A 26,334-nucleotide genomic window follows, 5' to 3' on the forward strand; every position below is an offset into this window, starting at 1 on the left:
GAGGAACTTTCCATTAAGAGCGGACAGGAAGAGGAAAATGAGAATCTGAGAAAAGGGCTGGCCTTAGACTTAAGCAATGTGAACTCAACTCTGGGGTCCCTGGTGCCCCCGATGGTGCAGAGACTGTACACCAGGAGGGATGGTCAGCTGAGGTCCTCAGAGGAGCTGTTACTCCATTCCTGACACTGGCTACACGTGGAAAGTGCGTAGATTAAAGAGTAAGCTTGAAAAAAAAGTCAGCTGAGTAGCTATTCAGTCATAGAAATATTTTGGCCTTCATTATTTGGATGCTACCTTAGATATAGTTTACTATTAAGAATAACCATCTAAAAAGTATCTTTAAAAGCTACTGTTTTTCTTTACCTTCTGCCCCACTGAGGTAGCAGTAATTCAGGAAGTGAACAGAAACTTCAACAACAAGACAATACTTAGAGTGCATTAAATAAATATAAATTTTATTAAAAACACTCACATAGCGTTATCAGGAATGATATAATAATAAACGCTTTCAAATAACCTGCATTCATAACATTACAATACTTACAGTATTTATAACCATCCTCAGATTTTTATAGACAAACCAAACATCTCATGAAAATAAGTTTTTAAAAAAAGCGTAGAAAAATGCACACAGAACTCATTATCTTAGTGTCAGACTGCAGAAGTTTCCTACACAAGTTAACCACTAGCTTTAGAAGTGAACTGTACACCACTGTGCGTCAATCAGGATGAAAAATTCATTCAAGTAAAGTTGACACCACTCAGAAGCATTTTCAAGTATGGCTATATAGTCAACCTGATATTCCTAAATAAGCAAATTGGAGATCTGCTTTCCATTCATTCTGAGGCAGGTTTGATATTTACAATTATAGATCTGATATTTACAATATGCCACTTAATTTCTTCTCCTTCCTACCTAGCCTCTCTTCAACTCCCCAAACTATACTTCCTGCTCTGTTGGCCAGCAGTTTGACAAATGACAGTGGATTGGTACAGAAACCAAATATTCACTCATCTAGGGATGGATGACTCAAAACCAGCAAATGTGCATGTAGTAACCAAATATTTGGGGTTAGATACATGGCATATGCAAAACATTCAAATCATGCAGTTTGACATATATAAAGCAAATGTTCTTGAAATGCTTGTAAACTGGTCACAGCCAAAAACTAGAGAAAAAAAGTTTTTTAAATTTCATGTTTTGACCAAAAAAAAAAAAAAAAAAAATCCATGAAGATTTGACCAATAAAACACAAAGGCCTCCATTGATTAAGAATTTATTTGAAATGTTAGTAAGCAAAAATGTACACAGACTAAGACATAATTGTACAGTTGATTGCACGCCATCCCCCTAAGTGTTTTTCTTATGTAGAAAAGTCCTGTGGATCTGTACCTGTATTGATTACAGGATCAAAACATCTTTTATTTAGAGAGTTAAAGACTCTAGCCAACAGCCACTTGCCAAACTCCTGACTTACAATTTTCCCTTTATCAACTCAGTGCATTCTATTTTCATGTAATTTTTTTCTGCTTGAAACAGTCAAAAGGATTTTCCAAACTCTTAAAATGCTTTTCTTTACAATAAAAACAGCCAACAGATTTACAAGATTAGTTTTAATTACATCAGGACATATACAAGTAAAATAGGAGGGATTCAAAATAAAAGGGTTAAATCCCTGAAAAAGAATATATTTATTAACCTACAACAATTTTACATGAACACAGGTGACATGTTGGCATAAGGAGAACATGAGCTGAAATATCCCTGAATTTTTAGAACAAAAAGGTTGAAGTTCAAGTTATACTTGCTAAGAAATCAAGTATTGGAAAAAGGTATGTTTTTTTTTTTAACTAAAAAAAAAAAATAAAAGCCTTGGAAAAAAATGATGGTACACAATGCTATAAGCTTTCACTCTCAGTTCAATATCCTATTGCCAAACTAGTGTTGAGGTATATGACAAGTAGGAACATCACTCAAACCTTTAATGAATTCTTAGCTCACATTATGATATATTTGTAGCAGGTTGAGTAGCACCATCATGATGTGAATTCTGTTTCAAATCTATATATATATATATATATATATATTTATATATATATGTATATATTTAATTTCTTTTTACAGTACTAAAATACTAAAGCATTGCGTTAAAAAAGTTTGTTTACAATTTAATTTACTTACTATACATCTCTTTCATTTCTTTATACAAATTAATGATTTAAAACCACCACAGCAAACCAGCTGCCTGTTTTTAAAATTTTTTTTAATTAATAGATTCACATGTAACTAACCCTGTTTATTCATCTTACGCAGGCATCAGTCTGCTCAATCTTTCTGGTAAAGAGGACACTTAAGCTAAGAAATGACAACATTAAAATGTACAATTATCAACACAAAGGCAGAATGCCATTTGGTTCACCAAAGGGAACCATACAGATCCATAAAATAGCATTGGCTTAAGTGAACTAGCTTTGTTGAGTCTGTAGCATGCTTTTATTTATTACCTGGAGTTAATAGAAAATTCTTAAAACTCTACATATTTGAGCAATGAACTTGTCATACAATTTTGTATAAAACTGTTTTACAGTATAGCATGTGAGATGAGCACCAGAAAACATGTGTTTTGTGGACTAATGTATTCCCTTGAATCCAGTAAGCCCCATTTTGGATTTAACTGGCTGTAATAAAAATGGATACATTGCTCATCAGCAGATGCATGGCTAAAAGCAAAAATATTTTAAAAGCTTTCCTTAAAAAAATCAACTTTTCATTCTAAAATGAAAGTAAATGTTTTTTTCTTTTTTTTTTTAAACATCTCAGTACCTTAGCATTGTTCAAGTTGTCAAAGCTTAGGTAGACAAAGTGCTTCTAAAACACCATTTAAAATATTTATAGATATACATGTCTGTGCACATATACATATGTGTATATATATATGTACATATATACGTTTATTGTCCTACAAGGACTTCACTGGATGAGCAAAATCCAGAGGCCTTTAAAATGTCCACATTTTAAAAACTAAGCTTGTGTAAGAATAGGTAATTATGATTAAAAACTTGAATGAAAAGGTACCCCCATTATTCAAGGGCGTTGGAGTACACTGATAGCATCTTGATGATATAAAGGCATTAAATTTTCAACTGTGAAAGACACCATTTTCTTAGCACCATTTCTTAGAACATCCAAACAAATTCAGTGTTTTGCTGTCTATTCATGCTTCCTGTAGCTATTTCGATAAATAAAAGTTAATATTAAGATTACAGTAAAAACTGCATGTTTAAAAGCCATAATTCCAGTATTTCAGTACATTGTATATTCAGCACCAGATGGTATTTTAAGATTCCTGCCCCTATAACACTACAGTACTTGATTTGTGTTCCATGACTATGCAAACTTGGTATTATTAAAAGTGGTCACAGATGTGTAGAGTCGTAAGGGGGGGGGAATCACATTTACATATCATCTCGTCCAGTAATAGAACCAGTGTTTAAAAATGTAAATTGTGGAACACTTCCTTCTCCACCTTCTTTTTGCATAGAATGCTTTGGTCTTTTGCCTAGATTCCATCTGTGACCACTTGGGAGTCAGTGGAAATTAAGTGCTATGGTAAGACGACCTCTTGTTTTGCTGGTGAGCCGAGGTTCCTCCCACCACATTTGTCAGGATTACTGTGTCCTTGCACCACTGCCCACGTCATGAGAACTACACTAACGGACAAGTTGGTTGTGGTCTTTTCAAATGAGGTAACCAACTCAAGGGGCGACATCATATGTATCTGTTGTAAGGCCCCGTGACCCTAGTGAAGGCATATGGAGATGTAGTTACTGTGGAGTCTGTGGTCACGGACATGGTCCTTTCAGCAAGGGACTTGATGAAGCGCAGGTAAGTGGGTTCGGAAGGTTCATGCGGCTCAGTGGACTCCCGTTTCACTTTTTTGCCGTGGGTTTTCTGGGGCACATAGTCCGGGCCGTACTTTTCACATTCTTCCTCTTTCTCACGGGCTTTCTCGGCCATTTTGGCTTCCCAGAGCGCCAAGCCATGCTTTGGCTCATTCATGCTCTTGTGCTGGTAAAAGACAAGCGAGATCCTGGTGGGGTGATTCCTGTTGGGATTCTTTAAAGGGGTTGTGGCGTGCAGCTCGCGCTTTGCACACTCGATGAGGATCGACCCATGAGTTGGAGCCACAGCCACTCCCCCGATGTCAGGATCCAGGAAGCTCTGCTCGCTGTCAGACCAGACCTCATCGTGGTCCTCGGAGGCCGAAGGCTGCTTTTCCTGACTGCCAGCCTCGTGTACCTTCTGCAAGCCTTCCTGGACAGAAGGACTTCTCTCTTGGTTAAGACCCGGAAGCACCTTAGTTAAGCCATTCGCTGTGTGGGAGAGCATGTCGTTCTCCTTGTTTTGGAGATGCAGAGCATGAAGGGAGCTGCTGAACATGCTCGGAGCTGCACTGTAGTTATGGATTAAATGAGAAGCTGGGTGATGCTCACCGTTTTTATAGTCTATGTTTGAACCGCTCAGATTGGGTGGTAATCGAGAGCTGGCTCCCATGAAGTGGCCATCCATCTCATGCGCGGCATAAGGAGGAAATGTCCCTACGTGGTGTACATTTGGTCTGATAGTACAACTGCTGAAGGCATCTCCTTGCATATTTTGGTTTCCGTAACCTAAGTATTTAGAAGTAAAACTCTGGCTGTTTCCGAACCTCGGCTGGTAAAGCGTGTGGATGGGTGGCAGATTTAGCTTAGAGAGAGGGTCTTGGTTTGGATACCTGTAGAGATCCATGGGCTGAGACTGGGGAGAATAAGAGCCCAGATATTGGGAGCAGTTGTCCATTGATATGTTTCCATTGCATTGATATGATGGATACTGGTTATTCTGATTCAAAAGCCCAGGGTAGGGGCTCATGGGATTTGAAGAATTCAAATAGGAACCTGCAGCTTGGGATGAGGTGGAATAGAGGTTCACAGGGTTGGCACCTCCATAAATATCTGAAGTGTGCGAAGAGCCAGGATAAGGGCTCATTGCATTGGGCCGTCTCATGTACAGATTGGTGGATCCAGACGAAGAGTAAGAGCTGGCCGACTCTGACTGAGAGTTACTAGTTAAGGGGTGATGTGGCTGCTGCTGCGGAGGCTGCTGCTGGGGTCGCTGCAGCTGTGGCGGCTGCTTCTGCGACTGTGGGAGTTGTTTCTGTAGTTGGGGTTGGGGTTGGGACTGGGGCTGCTGGGACGGCTGCATGACTGGTCCTGAAAGTCGCAGAAGTTCTGTGGACAGGATAAGAGAGAGCAGGGGCAGATATGCTTGATTATCATTTTATGAAAGCCAGCGAGGATGTTTACATGCATGTGAGAACCAGGCTAGAATTATGCAAGACCCGTCAAACAAGGACGAGAGTAACATCAGAGCTCTCTGATCACCGTCGTGCATAATTTTCTGTGTCTAAAGCGTTAGAAATACAATGGCAGAATCCATTAACAGTACAACTGGGTGAACGGTGGGAAATGTAGTAAAACATCCAAGAGCACCATGTGCTTCCTCTGGAGCTTCTGCGCTTTTGATCACGCCACGCTGTCTCCTGGAAGTACCCTGCCCCGTCCTCCCACCCCCCTGCCCCTCCTCGACACAGTCATCCCTTCCTCAAGGAAGCCTCCTCTAAACCCCGCTTCTAGTGCTTTTCTAATTCTTGGTCATGGTCACTGCAAACATCAGTCAGATAAAGCAACAGTCATGATATACTGGATGCTGGAATTATATATAATGGATGCTGGAATTATCCATTGTTAGTTCTTTCTTCACCTCACTGTAAAGCAGTTCCTTAAGGGAAAGGATCATGTCTCATTTCACTTTTATTTCTCCATTGCCTGGCAAACAATGTTCAATGGGTGAAGGAGCAAGAAAATTTGTTATGGAAGATTTAGCAATGCTATGAGAAAAAAAAATGTCATTCATTTAAATACCCAAAACACCTTATACAATTGGCAAACTCTCATCTCATTAGCATGCTTTCCAGGAAGGAAATTCACACAGTTGTAGATAGAACTTTAAAGAAACTTTCAGCTTTGTATGTGAAACTGGTAAAAGTCATACTTCTGTTTCACTTAAAAAAAAAAAAAGTGATATGAGATCAGAACAGATAAATGGAGCTGCAATGGCAGTTCTGAGAACTGAAATGATTACTGCAGAGGCCAGTTAGAAGGAACTAGAGCAGAGTTCTTACTGATTATACTATATAGCTAACTTAAAGGAAATATCAGGGAGTGGATAGGATTTACTTAGTGTAAATCAACATATGAACAAATGTTTATTAAACATCTTTGACATATGATTCTAAATTACTTAGTTTTATCTCTGAGATTCAGAGACAAATCAATCAATAGGGAGATTCACCTTAGTGAAGCAGAGATGGGTGGTTCCAAGCAAAGCAGGATATTAATGCAAAAGATATATATTTTTCTTTTGTTATGGATAGGCCAATACCACCTCTTAAATTTGGATATGGACAACATGTTGTATGATTTTATTTTTTAGAGTATTAACTATAGTCATAAAGCAAGAACCTTTAGAAAGAGAATATTCACTTAGCATTGATAATAATGCTCTATTGCTATAACTACAGATGTGATCTACTTTGATGGGTAAAAGTTTTATAAGAACTATATGTGCAGCCCGGTTGCATACCTCAGACTCAACCTGGCTAAGGAAAGGTATCTCATTCTCCTGCCCTTCCCCTTCCATATTTCAATAAATAGTACTATTATCTGGGTTAATAACTTTAGAGTCATCCTTAACTATTTTTTCTCCTGCATTCTAATGGTTTGTCACTGATGTATTGATAATCATTTTGGAAGAATTTGCTTCTATCATCTTCACTACACCAAAATTCAAGCTCTTATTATCTCCCTCTCAGTTCACTGCATTGGTCTCCAAACTATTAGTTACTCTACCTCCAGTTTGGCTTGCCAGTCATTGCTAATAACTAATTTCACCACGTCACTTCCCATAAAACTCTGCCATTTATTAGAGAATAAAATCCAAATTTCTTCCTCAAACTGGGGCTAATGGTGCAATATCTCATTACATCTCCAAGAACAAAGCCTGGGCCTTGCTACCTTAGAGAAAATTCTGGTATAGAACGAAGACCATGGCTGAACTTAAGCTTCCAAAATCAACAATGTTCACTTTTAAAATAAGTGTCATCTAACACATGTATCCACAGTGCTTCACACTGGATTTACCTGCTAGCTGTTTAGCCTGGCTTGCATTTTCAGTCTGTTTCGGACGAGATGAGGCTGGCTTTTCTTTTTCACTCTTATTTGTGCTGTTCTCCAAAGAGGAAAGCTTTTCAGCTGCAGCTTTCTTGGCTTCTAGTTTCTTCTGTCGGCCTGTCTTGACCGGCTCCGCTAACATCCTGACCTTCCGCCGAAAAGAACTCAGTACCTGAATGGCACCGTTTCGCTTTTTCTCCTCCTGAGCTTCTACACTGCCAAATTCATCAACATCAGAGACTTTGTAGAGAGGCAGAACGTGGAGCTGCTCATCCTCAGGTTTTCCTCCAATTTCTCGATTGTCTTCTCTAGTGAGGGTGCATACCTGGCGGGGAAGTAAGAGACCACAGCTTCAGTTTCAGTCCAAATGAAAATTGGTGAGTGTGAGTGTCTCCTCAGTATTTAGATTCATGATGCTGGCCTACTGGGCCAGACTGGTTTGTTACCATAAAACCATGTTTGTCTGTTATTAATGAAGACTGCATCAAAATGGTACATAAAGATAAATAAGTTCATGTTGATTTTTTTTTTTTGAGTCTATCAGGAATTGTTAGTGACCCTGTTCCTCACAGACATTTCTAAGGGAAGAAACTGTATTGTGCCAAAAGTGTAGCAATCTTCCACTTTTCACACTTACAAAATAGATGTGCTAGAGGCAAAGCCTCTTCAAAAAGAAACTACGGTTCCCCCACCAAAACGACTTCCTCTGTTTCTGGTAATATCACCTTTGCCTCATTTCATACTTTTGTGCACAAAGAAATTTCACATCTTTCTTCACACCTAACTCTCCTTAACTGTGTTTAGGAAATTTGCGCCAAAGTGAAATCTAAATAATGTAAAACTGAAGATTTGATTCATATGTAACATAATGCTGTTTAACCTATCTTTTCTCTCCTCTATACTCTGTGAAATCTAGCTTATTGTTTCTCTTCTTTCTCATTTCTTTTCTAAAAAGGAAAAAAGCTACTTCTACTGCTTTGATAACTTGCTGGTACTTTTTTCCTTTGGTTGGCCATAATCACATTGGCTTTGAAAGACTGTTGGTTGGTTTTGAAATACTAGCTTTGAGTATTCAGTGTTTTTAATTAACAGAGAAAATGTGACCACAGTTATTTAAAACCCAAGGTAACAAAAATCATTGAAAGTCACGATTGAAAGGAATGTGATGGTTAGATTTATGTTTGTAAATAAGTTTAACATGTGATGGTATTAAAATGGTACACAGAAGTCATCCCAAATCCTTGTCTCTGAGCATCTGTCACCTTTCCCACAATTTATCCCTACTCACTTCTACTTCTCTTGTGCAGCCTTCCATCGAACCTCACAGAAATCGCAATCTATCAGAGGTAAATGCCCTTCCACTTAAATACTTTTTCTTCCTCTGCCTACTCTCCAGCTCCTTGCTGAAGAGGAATCTGGTTATCTTCAGGACCAACTATAGCTCCATCTATCATTTATTTCCCCTACTCTCCAGAATCTAGCAGCGCCTCCAAATGAGCAGATGTTCAATACCTGATTAGTGATGATGTAAGATATTGTAGATGATAAGCCTCGTGTTTGCTCTCCCGGATCAGAAGTCAGCAAGCTTGGGTTAGCGGCTAATCCGCTTCGCAGTCTGTTTTTTGTATGGCCAGTGAATTCAGAATCTTCTTTTTTCTTTTTTTTTTTCATTTTTAAAGAACTTTTTATTGGGCGGAACCCAAAGAATATTACAGACATCCTATGTGGCCTGCAAAGCTTTTTAACAGAAAAAGTGTCCAAGCCCTGCTCTAAATCATAGGTATTAATCAATACCTTCTCTGCTTTTCAACAAAGATTTCACACCAGCTTCCTCAAATTATTTCTACTGCCTACTACCTCTCTGAATTATTCTCTCCTCTGTAATAGAACTATGGGCCTGCCTTATATTTTCCATGTTAGGTCTCATCTTCCTCAATTACACTTATTTTTATGTTGATGACTCGTTGTTCAGTCGCTCAGTCATGTCCGATTCTTTGCGACCCCATGGACTGCAGCACACCAGGTGTCGCTGTCCCTCTGCATCTCCCGAAGTTTGCCCAAGTTCAAGTCCATTGCAGTGGTAATGCCACCCAGCCATCTCATCTTCTGACGCCCTCTTCTCCTTCTGCCCTCAATCTTTCCCAGCATCAGGGACTTTTCCAATGAGTCAGCTGTTCGCATCAGATGACCGAAATACTGGAGCTTCAGCTTCAGCATCAGTCTTTCCAACGAGTATTCAGGGTTGATTTAAGACTGGTTTGCTCTCCTTGCTGTCCAAGGGACTTTCAAGAGTCTTCTCCAGCCCCATAGTTTGAAGGCATCAATTCTCTGGCATTCTGGAGGAGGGAATGGCAAACCACTCCAGTATACTTGCCATCAGAACCTCACGAACCGATGACTCATTGGGTTGATTAATTTATAATTTCTGTACTTGAGCTTTTTCATTCTTTATCTCCATCCTGGGTCATCCCTCTAGGTGCACGGCCACACCCTGGGTTTTGTTGGTATAGAACACACTGCTCCCTCCTAAGATGGGTCCATTTTCTCCCCTTAGCAAAGTTTCCAGTTAAGGCCAGTTCATTTCACTGACTGTAATATGTAGCTACAATAGGTTGTTTTGGACTTTGAACCTTCTGTAGTAGTTACTGTGACAATGGCGACTCATTTTTCATATATCTTCTCTATGTAAGTTAGACTGGTATCTTGGCTTGTGTATGACTTTTTGCTGAACTGATTATAACTTACCAGATATTTGATACTAAATACTGAAAGGTGTTTTTTGACGTTCAATTATAGCTAGCCATGGTTAGTCACCAGTTTAGATTAGTACCAGGAATTTTCATGATTTTCATGTACTTCTCAACAGTTTTCCACTGATGTGATATGCCAGCCTGTTATACGAGTACTAGTTATGCCAAATAAGGTCACTTGCAACAGCAATCATTCATGAAAACACTGGCCTCTACAATGACATCTGCAGGAAGCAGATCACGCTAATTAAATGCTGCTAACTTCCATCCTCTGCTCTTCAATAGCACATGCTGCTGACCTCCCCTCAGCCCCACCTACCAGTGTGCTGCCATTCTGCATGTTTTGCAAATCTCTGTGGGCATGAGCGCAGAAGTCCAAACACGCGGTGACCCCTGAGAATGGACGGCCTTCCTTCAGACCCAGACGGCACTCTGGTGCTCTGTGTTCGTACTCAATCTGAAAAACAGAAGTGTGTCCATGAGTGGGAAGTACTTAGGCATTTGAAATTCTTAGGTACACATTTGACAAAAAAAGTATAAGACGGGTATAATGAGCAGGTCAAAAAATTCCTTTGTATTATATTTTATATCCCAAAACACAATGGAATGAGGCAAAACGGGGCAAATGTTTTACAGTGTTATTGAGATATCATTGACATACTTTAAATATATGCTGTTTAGTGTACTGTTTAATATGTATATCAAACAGTACACTATATATATATGAAACCATTGCCACAAACAAAATAATGTACATAACCATCATTCCCCAAAGTTTCCTCATGCCTCTTTACTTTCATGCCTCCTACTTTGTTCTCAAGTAAGTAAGTGAAAGTCGCTCAGTTGTTTCCGACTCTGCGATCCCATGGAGTATACAGTCTGTGGAATTGTCTAGGCCAGAATGCTGGAGTGGGTAGCCTTTCCCTTCTCCAGGGGATTGTCCAACCTAGGGACTGAACGGGGATCTCCCACATTGCAGGCAGATTCTTTACCAGCTGAGCCAGATGACTTTTTTCTCAAGCACAAGCTACTGATTGGCTTTGTCACTAAAGATTAGTTTGCATTTTCTAGAATTTTATACAAATGGATTCATTTTGAGTTAATTTTTATATAGAGTGTGAGAATAAGAGTCAAAGAATTTTTTTTTCCATATGGATATTCAAGTGTTCAAACACCAGTGGGTAGAAAAAGTTTATACTTATCCCATTGAATTGTCTTTGTTGAAAATCACTTGATCATACATGTTGAATCTATTTCCAGACTATTCTGATCTTTTGTTTTTAATACTGCACTGGGGTGTGTGTGTGTGTGTGTGTGTGTGTGTTAGGTCAATAACTAACTGTCTTGATTTGTAGTAAATGTAGACTTGTAGTAAATCTTGAAATCATGGAGTATAAATATTCAAATTTTGGTCTTTAAAAAAATGTTTGACTACTATGGGTTCTTTACACTTCTCTCTATATTTTAGAGTCACCTTGTCAATTCCTTCAGAACACCTGGTAAGATATTGGTAGGTCATGTACTGAATCCATTGATTAATTTGGGAAAACTGACATTTAAATAATATTTAGTCTTGTGATCCATGAATACTGCATATCTTTCCAGTTATTTGGGTCTTCTATAATTTCTCTCAGCAGTGTTTTGTAGTTTTCAGTGCATAGGTCTTGTACAGTTTTGTCAAATAGGTATCTGTGAATTTCATTTTTGATGCTACTGGTTTTCATCTCAATTTTTAATTATTTATTGCTAGTATATAGAAATATAATTGCTTTTTATATTTTGCAACTGTTGTAAACTATTAGTTCTAGGAGGTGTTTTTGGTAGATTCTTTGGAATTTTCCATATAACACATGTTGCCTGCAAACAAGGACAGTTTTATTTCTTCATATTGAATCTGTATCCTTGCCCTCTGCACTGTCTAAAATTTCCAGTTAGATGTTAAATAGCATAAGCTACAAGGATATATTATACAGCACAAGGAACATAGCTAAAAATTTACAATAATTATAAATGAAGTATAATCTTTAATAGTTTTGAATATCTGTATTGTACATGTGAAACTTATATGGTAAATCAACTATACCTCAATTTAAAAAATTATGATGCCACAAAAAGCTAGGTGCCAAGATGAAAATTGAAAACCTATCTTGAATTTTATTAAGCAAACATCCACTTATAAAGAATTATGTATGTATTTTTATTACTGTATGACAAATGTATATTAAACTTCTGTTTATAGACATGGCACAGAGAACACTCTCAACAAACAGTAAAACCTAGCTGAGAAGTTAAAGATGTTAACTAGAAGTGGTAAGAATGGACATCCTTTTCTTATACTGAGTAATATGTTTTTTTGTTTTTTAATTTTAGCTTTCCATTTATTGAGTTTTCACAGATGTCAAAGGTCTACCTTAGATAACAGGCATGATCCCATCACAAAATGGATGGGTGGCTCAGATGGTAAAGATTCTGCCTGCAATGCAGATTTGAACAATGCAGATCAACCTAGGTTCCATCTCTGGGTCAGGAAGATGCCCTGGAATAGGAAATGGCAACGCACTCCAGTATTCTTACCTGGAGAATTCCATACATAGAGGAGCCTGGTGGGCTAAGGTCCATGGGGTCGCAGAGAGTCAGACAGAACTGAGCAAACACTCACTTTTTACCACAAAATAACATTAAAAAGCTTCATGTCACAAAATAGAGTAAAGCAAATTACAGTTCTACCTTGAACAAGTTAAGGAGTGAAATGCTTCTTTAACTTACTGCCATGTCATAAAACCACTAAGTTGTTAGGGTAAAGTTTTCAGTCTTTCACCATTACTCATGTTAGCTTTAGGTTTTTCATCTATGACCTTTATTAGGCTGAGAAATTTTCCTTCTATGGATGTTAAATCTTGTCAAATGCTTTTTCTCTGTTGAGATATTTCCCACCCAATATGTTGGTTAATATAGTGAATCACATCAATTGATCTTTGACTGACTGTTAAATGAACTAACTGTTCCTGAAATAAACTCCATTTGATCATGATGAATTATCCCTTTTACACCATTATTGGATGCATTTGCATGAAATTTTGTTAAGAACTTTCATATTAATATTCATGAAGATCACTGGACTTTATTTTTTCTTTAATGTCCTTGTCTGATTTTAGTATCAGGATATTTCCAGTCTCACTCCTTTGCTACTTTCTAGAAGAATTTCCATTGTTATCTCTTTCTTAAATAATGGGTGAAATTTGGAAGGGAAATCATTTGGGTTTGGAGTTTTCTTTTTGAGAGAGTTTTTAATTACAAATTCAATTTCTTTAATAGACACAGAAGTATTTGTGGTATTTATTTTCTTTCTTAAAATTTATTTTTAATTGGAGGGTAATTGCTTTACGATATTGTGTTGGCTTCTGCCATACAACAGTGTGAATCAGTCATAAACATACATATGTCCCCACCCTCCCCCTCACCCTGCACCCATGCCAGCCCTCTACATCGTCACAGAGCACTGCACTGAGCTCCTTGTGTTATCCAGCAACTTTCCATTAGCTATCTATTTTACATATGGTAATGTATATGACTTACTTCACTCTGTGGAATAGGCTTGAGGTTCATCCACCTCACTAGAACTGACTCAAATGTGTTCATTTTTATGGCTGAGTAATATATGTACCACAACTTCTTTATCCATTCATCTGTCAATGGACATCTAGGTTTCTTCCATGTCCTATTTATTTTTTCTTTAGTAAGTTTTAGTAATTTGTGCCTTTTAAGGACTTTGTTCATTTCATCTAAATCATTGATTTTATTTTCATAAAGTTTTAATAATGTTTTCTATTATTAATTTGTAGGATCTACAGTGATTTCTCATCTCTAATTCTTGATATTGACAATTTGTACCTTCTATTTTTTTCTTGATTAAACTGACTCAAAGAAATAGCTTTTGGCTTCACTGATATTTTTTGTTTTTTCTGCATTCTATTTTATTGATTTTGGTTCTTAACTTCTGTTTTTCTTTCCTTCTGTTTCTTATAAGGCTAAAAGTGCTCCTTTTCTCCAAGTTTCATAGGGTAGAAGATCACTGGTTTGAGGCTTTATACTTTTCTGATATAACTGTTTGATGCTATAAATCTTTCTTTAAGCAAGGCTTCATAGTTGCATCCCAGAAATTTCAATGTCACATCTTCATTTTCATTCAGTTTGAAATAGTTTCTTTGTTGAGATTTGTGATTTTTACTTTGTAGGGTCAGAGAACATACTTTGTGACTTTTAAATTTACTGGTAGTTAATATTCCAGGTCACCAAACAATTATCTTGGTAAATCATCCTTGTACACCTGAAATTAATGTTAACTCTGTCATTGTGTGGGGAGTTTTATACATGTCAATAACATCAATTTGGTTAAAAGTGTTGTTCAAGTCTTCTGTTCCCTTATTAATTTTCTGTCCACTTGTTCTAACAGTCATTGAGAAAGATATATACTGAGAATTAATTGCAGTTGGAGATTTTTTAGTTCTATCAGTTTTTGTTTAATATAATTTGAAACTATTATATGCATAGTTAGGATTATGTTCTCTTGCTAACCTGACCTTTTTATCATTATAAAATGATCTTTATAATATTCTATGCCATGAAATCTACCTTGCTATTAATATCACTCCAGCTTTTGACTGACATTAGTACAATATTTCTTGGTTCTTGCCTTTTTAAATAATTGTTTTGCATCAGTGTGATTATTCAATATCATAAGCTCTACCTTTTAAGTTGGGAGTGGTTAAAAAATTTACTTTTGATGTGGCTTTTTTATATTGCTGGGATTAAATATACCATATGCTATTTGTTTTATCTTTGGTTCCATATTTTTAAAAATGCTTTGGGATTCTATTCTCATCTCTTTACTGGGGGACTATACACTTTTTTTAGTGGCTGCTTATTTTAAGGTTTATAGTGCAGTGTAATAGTTTATCCATGTAGTATTATACTATTCCATATATAAGAATCTTACAACCATATACTTCCAATTTTGCAGCTTCTGCACTTTTACATTACAAGCCTTAAATTACATTTTAAATATATTTTAAAATAGCAAATTATCTTTTAAAGAAAAAAAAATTTTTAAAGAAAATATTTTTAAATAAGGGGAAAAAGTGTTTTTTCTTGAATATCTACTATTTATGATGTCTTCATTCCTTTTTGTCAATCCAGATTTCTATCTAGTATTTTTCTATCAGAGGGCTTCCTTTAACATTTTTGAAGTGTTAGTTTGCTGGTGGAAAATTATTTCAGCTTTGGTAGATCTGAAAATAAATTTTTATTTTGCCTTCGGCTTTTAGAGGCTTTACTGATTTCAAGGTTAATAGTTTTGTTTTTTTTTTACCCCAGTACTTTAAAGAGGTTTCTCCTATCTTTTTCTCTTGCATTTTTCTATGCCTCTTATAATTTTTTCTCTATAAATAATGTCTTTTCTTCCCCTCCTCATCTGCTCTTCATGTTATTGATTTTAATGTGACTTTATGTAGCCTTCTTTATTAATCTCCCCCCCCCCCCCCCCACACACACACACAACCTGTATTTGTGGCTTGCTGAGCTTCTTCTGGGATCAGTGGGTTTATTGTTTTGAACAAACTTGAAGAGTAATTGGCCATTATATTTTAAAATATTGTCTGTCTTCCTTCTGGGATTCTAATTACACTATATTAGGGTAATAACACTTTGCCATAGGCATTTGATCAATTCATTTTATTTTTCAGTTTTGCTTGTCCTCTTTCACATTGGGACATTTCTATCACCACATGTTCAAGCTCACTAATCTGCTGTTAATTCCATCTACTGTATTTTTTATTCAGATATTATATATGTTTTTCATCTCTAGAAGTTCAGTATGGGTCTGATGTCTTCTTAGCTGTTTCTAAAGTCATGCTCATACTTTCCTCTATTGTCTTGAGCAAATGAAATATTAGTGATTTTAATGCTCTTGTCAATATATTCCTATCATATGTCATTTCTGGAACTATTTCTGTTGATTGTTCCCTACCCAAGCAACCCTCTCCCCCCCCCCCCCCCCCCGCCATTTATGGGTCATGTTTTCTAATTTCTTTGTATACCTGATAATTTTTGATGAGTTACTAGACACTATTAATTCTATCTTAAATTTTTTTTTTTTTGTTCTGAGATGCTGTTGTGTGTGTGTACTCAGTCGTGTCTGACTCTTTGTGACCCCATGGACTATAGCCCGCCAGGCTCCTTTGTCCATGGAATTTCCCAGGCAAGAATACTGGAGTGGGTTGCCATGCCTTCCTCCAGGGGATCTCCCTGACCAAGGGATCAAACCCACATCTCTTGTATCTCCTATGCTGGCAGACGGTTTCTTTGCCACTGTGCCATCTGGGAAGACCACCCCCCACCCCCATTAAGTTTGTTCGAATCAGTTTGATCCTTTCAAGTCTTGCTTTTAAATATTATTAGATGGGACCAGAACAGCCTAATCTACTTCTGTTACCAAGGCCAGAAAATTCTAAATACTGTATTTAGTATCTGTCCTGTTAGGGTGTCTTTTCCTTCTGGATGGTATTAATAATAACTATTCCAAGTCCTGCATAAAATCAAAGGATTGTTTTGCCTGTTTCTTTTGATGATTCTTTCCATTCTTTCCCTGGTAATCTCTTCACATGCGTGCAACATTTAGTACACAGCTGAAGACTCTATAGATTTCTGGAGCTCTTCAATGAAACATTCTCCTCTTTGGGACTCTGAATTGTGAATTCCAGCACTTCTACCAAATTCTGAACTTCTTATTCTAACACAGAGAAAACCGTGGGGTCTGTGTAGGTCCCTCCTTCCTGCCTGAAGCCTAATGTGCTCTTTAGGAAGCAAGTTAGGGTAATTGTAAGTTTACCTTTTTAAATTCCCTTCTCTCTAGTGATAGTATCTTGAGTTTCTTATTGTCTTATATCTAAAAACTACTGTTTTGTGTATTTTTTCTTTTTTTTTAAATGTGTGAAAGTAAATCAGTTTCTGTTAATCTACCATGGCTAGAAGCTGAAGTCATAACATAATAAAGTTTGTGATGGCTTGAATATTATTTACTATTAGGTTTATACAGCATTTTTGAGAGACTGGTTAAAGGTAAACGACCACTATATTTCACAAACCAGTGGTTTGTGACTATTTAGTCCATGCTGTGGTCTAGTTTGCTTTATTCTGTTCCTTGAATAAAAATGAAACAAAATCTAGTTGGTTTTTAGACTTATGTCATCTTATAAGAAACACCATGCAGGAGTCTGTGAATGAATTACTGGAAATTAATCTATCTGGAAGACAGTTCTAAGTGGATGACTTTCTGATGGTGTAAAGCTGTGCTGTTCAATTTGGTAGCTAGCAGCCACATGTGGCAATTTAAATTAATTAAAATGAAAATTTCATTAAATCAATTGCACTATCCACATATCAAGTATTCGGTAACCACATGTAACTATCATTCTAAACAGTGTAAACAGGAAATATTTCCACTGTCATAGAAAGTTCTCTTGGTCTAAAATGTCATCTCCACACATGTTGAAAGCACGTGATTTTAAGATTTAAGCCTGCTAATTCAGGCCTAAACTTTAGTGGTAAGATAATCATAGAAAAGACAGAGAAATACAAATCTACTGGCAGATATGAAGATGTATTTAAATTAAGAAAATATATTCTAATATCATGGAGCTGACAGAAGAAATGCTGTGAAGACCCAAGGAAGCTTAACTTTAGCAATAAGATTTTATGAAATCAAGGACTAAAGCAAGGAAAAACATGCATATGTGAGAAATAAAGGTATTATATTCAGCTGGGGAAAAGGAGGCAAAGACCAAATAACAGACTTTGGCAGCATCCATAACTTTTATGTTTTACATATTCTGTAGGAAATGATCACATGGTTGTTTTTCAGATCTCTAAAGCATGTTAAGACATATGGATAAATATTTGCAATAGTACCTCCCATGAAATTTAAAAAAACACCTTATTCATTCTTAGCCATTAGTTGATTTAGTTTATATAGACATTACATCTATTTTTTAATGTATAAATGTATGTATCTATTTTATGGTGGTAGGAACACAACATGAGAGCTACAATTTTAGAAAATGTTTAAATGTAAATTTGTTGATTATAGGTACAATTATACAGTGGATCTCTAGCCATTATTGATCGTGCTTAACCAAAACTTTATGCCAACTGGTTAGGCTCCCTTGACCATGGGATTTCCCAAGCAAGAATACTGGAGTGGGTTGCCAATTCTCCAGGGGATCTTCCTGACCCAGGGATCAAATCTGGATCTCCTGCATTGGCAAGCAGATTCTCTACCATGGAGCTACCAAGGAAGCCCATAGTACATTTACACATTTGCTCATATACAAATATTAAAACACATTTAAGGAATTATATATAATCATAATCATGTTGTTAAAACTTAAAAATCTGAGGCTCCTTTGTATTTTAGATATTCCAGGTTTAGGAAATGCATAAAATACTCCAAACACAAATAGAAAATATAGATGCTTTTAGATAATCGAGTTTGTATGATACAGTTTAGAGTAAGAATCAAAGGAGTAAGGTGAACATCAATGCTTGTTGTTTTGTCCCATTCCTCAGTTAAATCCACTTGATTAATAAGCCCTATAAAAAATTCATTCAACAGAAAATGGCCAAACTTGAAATCTAGCAGTATAGACTCAATTCATTTTCTTTTTATAGCTTGATTTATTGTGTTGCTTACCCAGAGCTGTTTTTACAACAGCTCTATGATTATCAAACCATTCATTATGATTTAATCAGTGACACTGATTAAAACAGGTAAGGTTGTAAAATAACAATATTAATCCCACTGTTATTAACCGCATTTAAAATAATCTTCATAGTCACATATATATCTCTAAAAATCTAGGTGTGACATAAAACAACTTATAAAGAGACAATCACTAAAGTTGCCCTCTTTGCTACTTTAAAAATAAAAAGTGAATTGGGGTTTGAGGAAAATGTTGAAGTCCACGTGTTAAAGCATAACTACATTGTTAATTAGAATTGGGTCCCCTGTCTCTGCTGTGTAGACCAATCTAGTCCCCTTAGAGCCTTTAACATTGTTAAGTAAGGCAAATAACGATGGTTGCAAAAATGTTGCCCTTCACACTTCCTCATATCCCTGCTGCTGCATACTCTGAATACCTTCTCATCACTTCCAGCTTTCCTCCATCTATCAGTCTTCCTCTTCCTCTTAAATCTTTAACCTCTCCTATTCCATTGTTCCTGCCCCCCCCCCCCGCCCTTTCTTCAATGGTTTCTCTTCCTCCACTCACCCCTAAACTGTTAAATGTCAAAATCATTAGCCACTTCTCATCTTTATAATCTCCATTCTGAAAAATTGCATTTACTACTAACTATTTCCTGCATTTTGATAATTCCCACTTGGGAATTATCCTAACTTGGATTTTTTTTTTCATATTGTTTTTCTAATTATCCTAGAAATATGTCAAATCTAGTATGTCCAAAATGACATTTATAGTCTTCTCCTTATCTCCTCCAAACTTAATTTTCTTCACTGATTCCTAATACTAATTAATAGCCACCTAAGCCAGAAATTTATGAAATATTTGAGGTGGAACTGATAGTGACCAATTGGATTTGAAGATGAGCAAAAGAGAATTTGATCCACCTCCAAGGGTGGATCCTCAAATTTATTTATTTCATTTTATCACTGCTGTTATTTTGTTAAATTAGGACCTTAACATGTCTTGCCCAATGACTGCAACAGTTTACTTCTCTATTCTTCCACTAAGCTGTATTTCATTTATTTGGCTTGAGTAGCCTTATAGAGTTAAAACACTGCACTCTCACCACTTCCCTGGTGGCTCAGATAATAAAAAATCTGCCGGCAATGTGGGAGACCTGGTTCAATCCCTGGGTCAGGAAGATCCCCTGGAGGAGGGCATGGCAACCCACTCCAGTATTCTTGCCTGGGAAATCCCATGGACAGAGGAGCCTGGTGGGTTACAGTCAATGGGGTTGCAAAGAGTCGGACACAACTGAGCAACTAATACTTTCACTTTCAACCTTACAGAGTTAAACCACTTCACCCTCACTGCCCCCAATATACACTTAGAACACACCCCAATATACACTTGGAATACCCCAGTGATAGGTCTCTTCTCTTGTCTACAGGATTTTAAAGTTCAAAGATCTTTGTATGGCCTCCAAGGCCATTTATGACCTTACAGCTTTCCTCTACTCAGGGAGAAGCTTTTTTTCCTTCAGAAATGTGTGCATACCTCTGTCTCAGCTGTTATCATTTTATTCTATAGTTAGCATTTTACATTTCTCCTCTAAAGAAGGAGTTTATTGAAACTGTGTAGACTTCATGGTCTTTTGCCTCCTTCAGGAGCATCTCTAACAAATCGCCAAGCTTTCCATACAGGCAGAACCTGGCACACACTTAGAAAATAGGGGGAATCTAGCAAAATCTAACATATCTCATCACATGTATATACACTTACAAAGTGGTACACCCATAGCTTTATATGTATAGACTTGCTATGAAAACAGTTAACAGGTGGTTGGAACTATATAATTTAATTAACCACTAAAGCCTGTCTATAGAGATAAAATTATCCATATGAGAACAAGATTAGTAAGTAAAACAGCTTGTGAGCCTTAAAAACTTTTATCTTTACAGATTAAAAGACCAGAAATATGCTCTTTTGGATGATATAATTTTCATATATCAAAAACAGAACACTACAGTGGCTTCAACAACTAGGAAGAGAAAAAGTTACATAAATGAAAAGCATTGCTTTAAAAATATTTCTGGAAAGACAGGTCATCAATAATGAGTAAGTAAAGTGTCTCAATAAGTGTTAATAATTGTTTAAACTTACCTGGTTATTATATGCATCGGGTGCAAGTTTCTTGTACGTTGGTGCCATAAGAGTGGACAGGTTTTGTAAATGAGACTCCAGTTTCTCTTCCTGTATAAAATGAATAATTCTGCATATTAAATTCCAAATCCATTCTATCCATATATGAAAGGTGATTAGATTTTTTCCCCTACATCTTAGATCCAAATCACTATATATAGCATCTCTTATTAAATAACTGCCATCTTAACACACTATTTCTAAGTGAAAAGCATAGACCATTTATAACCTATTTTTGTGTTGTTAAATGTCTATCACTTTATTTTAATAAGATTAATCAATTTTCTACTTTGCATCCATTTTATCAATATATGTCTATACAAGTAGTAGATTAGGAGAATGAAGCCATACCATTTTAAAAGGTCACATTCTTTACTCCTCTCCAGTTAGTGGCCAAGGAAGATGAGGTGTTCAAAGGATTTGTTTGGTTTAACCTATTTCCAATCTTTATATTTTTAAATGTTTATGAAAATAGCATTTCAAAATTTGAAATGATATCTCCATAGAACTAAAAATAGCTAGGTGATGCAAATATGAATAAAACTCTAAGAACTATAATGTGGTATATGTGAAAAATTTTGTAAAGTTTAAAAGAGGAAAAATGTTCAGTTACATCCACCCCCCCACCAAAGAATATGCTTTTTTAAATGCTAGGTGATAAGAGTCCATTGTTCCATTCATACTTAGAGGTTCTCATTTCACATTGATATTTCTCTAAAAACCGTGGGAGATTTAACCAGCTGGCTGAAAAACATTTGTATTTCAGAAGGTGAGGAGATTTCTGACTGAAGCCCTCCTATCTAACAGACAGAGGATGTTACTAGCCATCCCCTGGATTTGGTTCACATGAAACACAGGAATAAATATTTATGAAGTAGTGGTGAAAAAGCTCTCCAGTGTGAAAAATTAAAGTGGAAGGCAGCATGCAAATTTGCTATTCATTAGGTTTATTAAATAGTTGGGTGTTTTTCTTTATGAAAAGAGGACTCTAGCACATTAATAACAGCTTATTAAAATATTATGATTCTATGAAAAAAAACTATATCGTGACTTGAAGAGCTTTTGCACTTTATTAAATTTCCACTTACTATTATAATTACAAATAATAGAGATAACAAATTTTTCAATTAGAGGGACGTGTAAAAATTATTACATCAATAGTATACATATCTATTTCAATTGCATCTAAAATTTAAAAGAAAACTATACTGTGTACAGATTCACTAAAAATTTGATCATATTTAAATGCTAAACATACTGAGGTTTTCCAATTAGTCAATTAACATACCCTAGAACACAAGCTACCCAAAAGTTGTTAAATTTGATACCAGTTTACAAGTTATATTTTGAGAAATTGATAGTCTAGAGAAAGGACAAACCCAGTGACATCAATGAGAAATCAGAGTTCATTCATTTCAACTACATTTTTATATTAAAATCTAAATATGTTTCAGTTACTTGAATGCACTTATTATAGTAACATTAAACCATCAAATCTCATGGGCTGAAAATGTGAATAGAAATGGTCTTTTATGAATGTGGCAGTCACAAACATGGCTTCTATAATTCAGGTTTAAAAGATGAAAGTTTTAACAGTGAAGTATTAATAATTTTCATATGGATATGACAGCTGTGTAGAACTCTGGAATTAACATAAAAGACAAAGAATAAAAAGCCATAAGCATAAAGAGTTTGTGTTGCTCAAACCCTATTACTTTGGCATCACATGGTTGTTATCACACATAATTTTATAAAATGTTATTTTGTGTGTCTACAGTTTAGCCAAAATTTTATTGATCAATCTTTGAGATGAAATTCTCTCCGATAATGAGAGTTTAACAGAGTATATCATATTATTCATTTCATCTGTGTTCATCAATTCTCCATGGAAATAAACAGATTATATGTCAGGAAGTAAACAAACCTCTTTTGGATCATCCCCAAGCAGCTTAAATTTTCTTGGGATCTTGCTTCTGGCAAACTTACATCCATTGTAGTACATGCTCCATGAACAACCAAAAGAAAACGAGGCACCACAGGTCTCTGGGTCCAGCCCCTGACAGGCACAGGTTCTCCTGAGAAATCAAAGAACCAAGTTCATGACTATGCGTAGCACGGTCTGGGCCATCAATCTCATATTCTGGGTACCTACATTCCAAAATGGGTGCAAATTAATTTTAAAAGTCTAACTTTATATTAAGCTGTGCCACAATCAAATGAGAAAAGAACTATTTCAATTGACTCAAAAAGACTGTTTAAACAAACATTTTATTGTAGTATAAACCAGAGAAAAGTACACATGATTTTATAGTTTGCAATCACTCACAAATGGAACATACCCACGTGGCACTTAAACTAAGAAACAAAACATACACTTGCACCTTCAAAACCCCATCCTTTCAGGCACTGTCCTCCTAACAGGAACGTCTATCACAGGAGATTAGTCTGGCCTGTTTTTACACTGTATGTGTGCCTGTGTCCATACACTCAGGCATGTCCGACTCTGCAATTCCATGGACTGGAGGCCGCCAGGCTCCTCTGCCCACGAGATTCTCCAGGTAAGAATACTGGAGTGGGTTGCCATTTCCTTCTCCAGGGGATCTTCCTGATGCAGGGATCGAATCTGCATCTCCCGCATTGGCAGGCAAATTCTTTACCACTGAACTACGAGGGAAACCCTTTATACTATATCTACTACTGTGTCCACTGTGCATAGTCACTCAATTGTGTCCAAATCTTTGTGATTCCATGGACTGCAGCCTGCCAGTGTCCTCTTCCCATGGAATTCTCCAGGCAAAAATACTGGAGAGGGTTGCCACTCCCTTCCCCAGGGGATCCTCCCGACCCAGGGATCAAACCCAGATCTCCTGCACTGCCAGTGGATTCTCTACCATCTGAGCCACTAGGGAAGCTCTTTATACAATACATATTGTAAACCTACTGAATTTAGTGTGTATGCGTGTGTATATGTATGTGAAAGTTAGATATAAAAGTGAAAAAGTATATGTGTGTGTGTGTGTGTGTACCTATATAGTTTTGCCCATTTTCATACTATGTATAGTATAGATCACACATACATTTATACACACACACACACACACACACACACATATATAGTTTTGACTATTTTTACACTACATGTAAAGAAAAGGCAGAGGAATCAGAGATCAAATTGCTAACATCTGTTAGAGCATGGAAAAAGCAAGAGAGTTCCAGAAAAACATCTATTTCTGTTTTATTGACTACTCCAAAGCCTTTGACTGCATGGATCACAACAAACTGTGGAAAATTCTTAAAGAGATGGGAATACCAGACCACCTGACCTGCCTCCTGAGAAATCTATATGCAGGTCAAGAAGCAACAGTTATAACTGACCATGAACAACAGACTGGTTCCAAATGGGGAAAGGAGTCCGTAAAGGTTGTATATTGTCACCCTGCTTATTTAACTTATATGCAGAGTACATCATGAGAAATGCTGGGCTGGATGAAGCACAAGCTGGAATCAAGATTGCCGGGAGAAATATCAATAACCTCAGATATGCAGATGACACCACCCTTATGGCAGAAAGTGAAGAAGAATGAAAGAGCCTCTTGATGAAAGTGAAAGAGGAGAGTGAAAAAGTTGGCTTAAAACTCAACGTTCAGAAACTAAGATCATGGCATCCGGTCCCATCACTTCCTGGCAAATAGATGGGGAAACAATGGAAACAGTGACAGACTTTATTTTTGTGGGCTCCAAAATCACTGCAGATGGTGACTGCAGCCATGAAATTAAAAGACGCTTGCTCCTTGGAAGAAAAGCTATGACCAACCTAGACAGCATATGAAAAAGCAGAGACATTAATTTGCCAACAAAGGTCCATCTAGTCAAAGCTATGGTTTTTCCAGTAGTCATACATGGATGTGAGAGTTGGACCATAAAGAAACCTGATCGTTGAAGAATTGATGCTTTTGAACTGTGGTGTTGGAGAAGACTCTTGAGAGTCCCTTGGACTGCAAGGAGATCCAACCAGTCCATCCTAAAGGAAATCAGTCCTAAATATTCATTGGAAGGACTGATGCTGAAGCTGAAACTCCAATACTTTGGCCACCTGATTCGAAAAACTGACTCATTTGAAAAGACCCTGATGCTGGGAAAGATTGAAGGCAGGAGGAGAAGGGGATGACAGAGGATGAGATGGTTGGATGGCATCATTGACTTGATGGACATGAGTTTGAGCAAGCTCCGGGAGTTGGTGATGGACAGGGAAGCCTGGAGTGCTGCAGCCCATGGAGTCACAAAGAGTCAGACACAACTGAATGACTGAACTGAACTGACACTACATGTAGTATGCTATATATTTTATGCTATAGTATAAAAATAGGCAGAAATGTGTGTGTGTATATTATACACATACATACATACATAACATACACATGTACATGCAATTATTTAGTATAAGCTTATTTGTATCTTTTAATATTTTTTGGATGTTGCAACCATATTGTTACATGTAGTTTTACTATATTTACGTGCATACAGTTTTCAATTGTATAAATATGCCACAAATTAACCATTCCAACACAGATGGGCCTTTGAGTGCTTTCTAGTTTTTGGCTAAAATATAGTACTGTGACTTTACAGACCAAGTCAGTTCTACCCTAAGGGCAATAAATAGGCAACCAAGCAAAGAAATCAAAAATTAAAAACAAGATAAAACAAGCCACAAGGAAAACTATATTCAGTAGGTATTTTTTCCCTAGATGTACTGAGGTATAATTGAAAAATAAAATTGTACATATTTAAAGCATTCAATGTGATGATTTGATATAAGCATATATTATGAAAGGATTCTCCCATCAAGTTAGTTAACGTATCTATCACCTCACAAATTTATCTTTTTTTTCTTGCAAAGAACACTTAAGTATGACCCTTTTAGCAAATTTCAATTATACCATAAGGTGTTATCAACCACAGTCAGCATGTTATACATTAGAGCCTCAGATTTTATAATGAAAGATTATATATATCCTTTTACCAACCTCTGTTTCCCTCAGGCCCTAGACTCTCATGACCACTATGCTACTCTGTTTCAATGAGTTTGACTTTTGTTTGCTTTTGACTCCATGGATAATTGATACCATTAGTATTTGTCTTTTTCCATCTGGCTTATTTCACTCAGTATAATAATACCCTCCAAGTTCATCCACATTTCAAAAATGACAGGATTTCCTTTTCTTAAAGCTAAATAATATTCCTGTGTGTGTGTGTACACACACCACATCTTTATCCATTTATCCATTAATGGAATCTTAGGTTGTCTCCACACCTTGGTTATAGTAAACAATGCTGCAATTGGAGAGCAGATACTTCTTTGAGATAATTATTTCATT

At 36.5% G+C, this 26,334-nt stretch overlaps 1 protein-coding gene across 2 annotated transcripts in view; it reads right to left on the minus strand.

Annotated features, from left to right (window-relative positions):
• Window positions 1-434: 434 nt before the first annotated feature.
• The window catches only part of TET2 (tet methylcytosine dioxygenase 2), a 130,211-nt gene continuing 104,311 nt past the window's right edge, over window positions 435-26,334 (minus strand). Inside the window, exons 7-11 of one of the 2 annotated variants that reach the window (XM_065907024.1) lie at window positions 22,884-23,034; window positions 20,921-21,010; window positions 10,342-10,479; window positions 7,243-7,597; window positions 435-5,271 (exon numbers count right to left, since the gene is read on the minus strand). In XM_065907024.1, coding sequence (XP_065763096.1) covers window positions 3,770-5,271; window positions 7,243-7,597; window positions 10,342-10,479; window positions 20,921-21,010; window positions 22,884-23,034 — 2,236 coding nt within the window. In that variant the 3' untranslated portion in view covers window positions 435-3,769. Of the gene's footprint in view, window positions 5,272-7,242; window positions 7,598-10,341; window positions 10,480-20,920; window positions 21,011-22,883; window positions 23,035-26,334 lie in introns of those variants that run through there. The other variant, XR_010659390.1, reaches the window with a different exon arrangement.

Source organism: Muntiacus reevesi, chromosome 16 (assembly GCF_963930625.1).
Source record: "Muntiacus reevesi chromosome 16, mMunRee1.1, whole genome shotgun sequence".
Classification (NCBI taxonomy): Eukaryota; Metazoa; Chordata; class Mammalia; order Artiodactyla; family Cervidae; genus Muntiacus; species Muntiacus reevesi.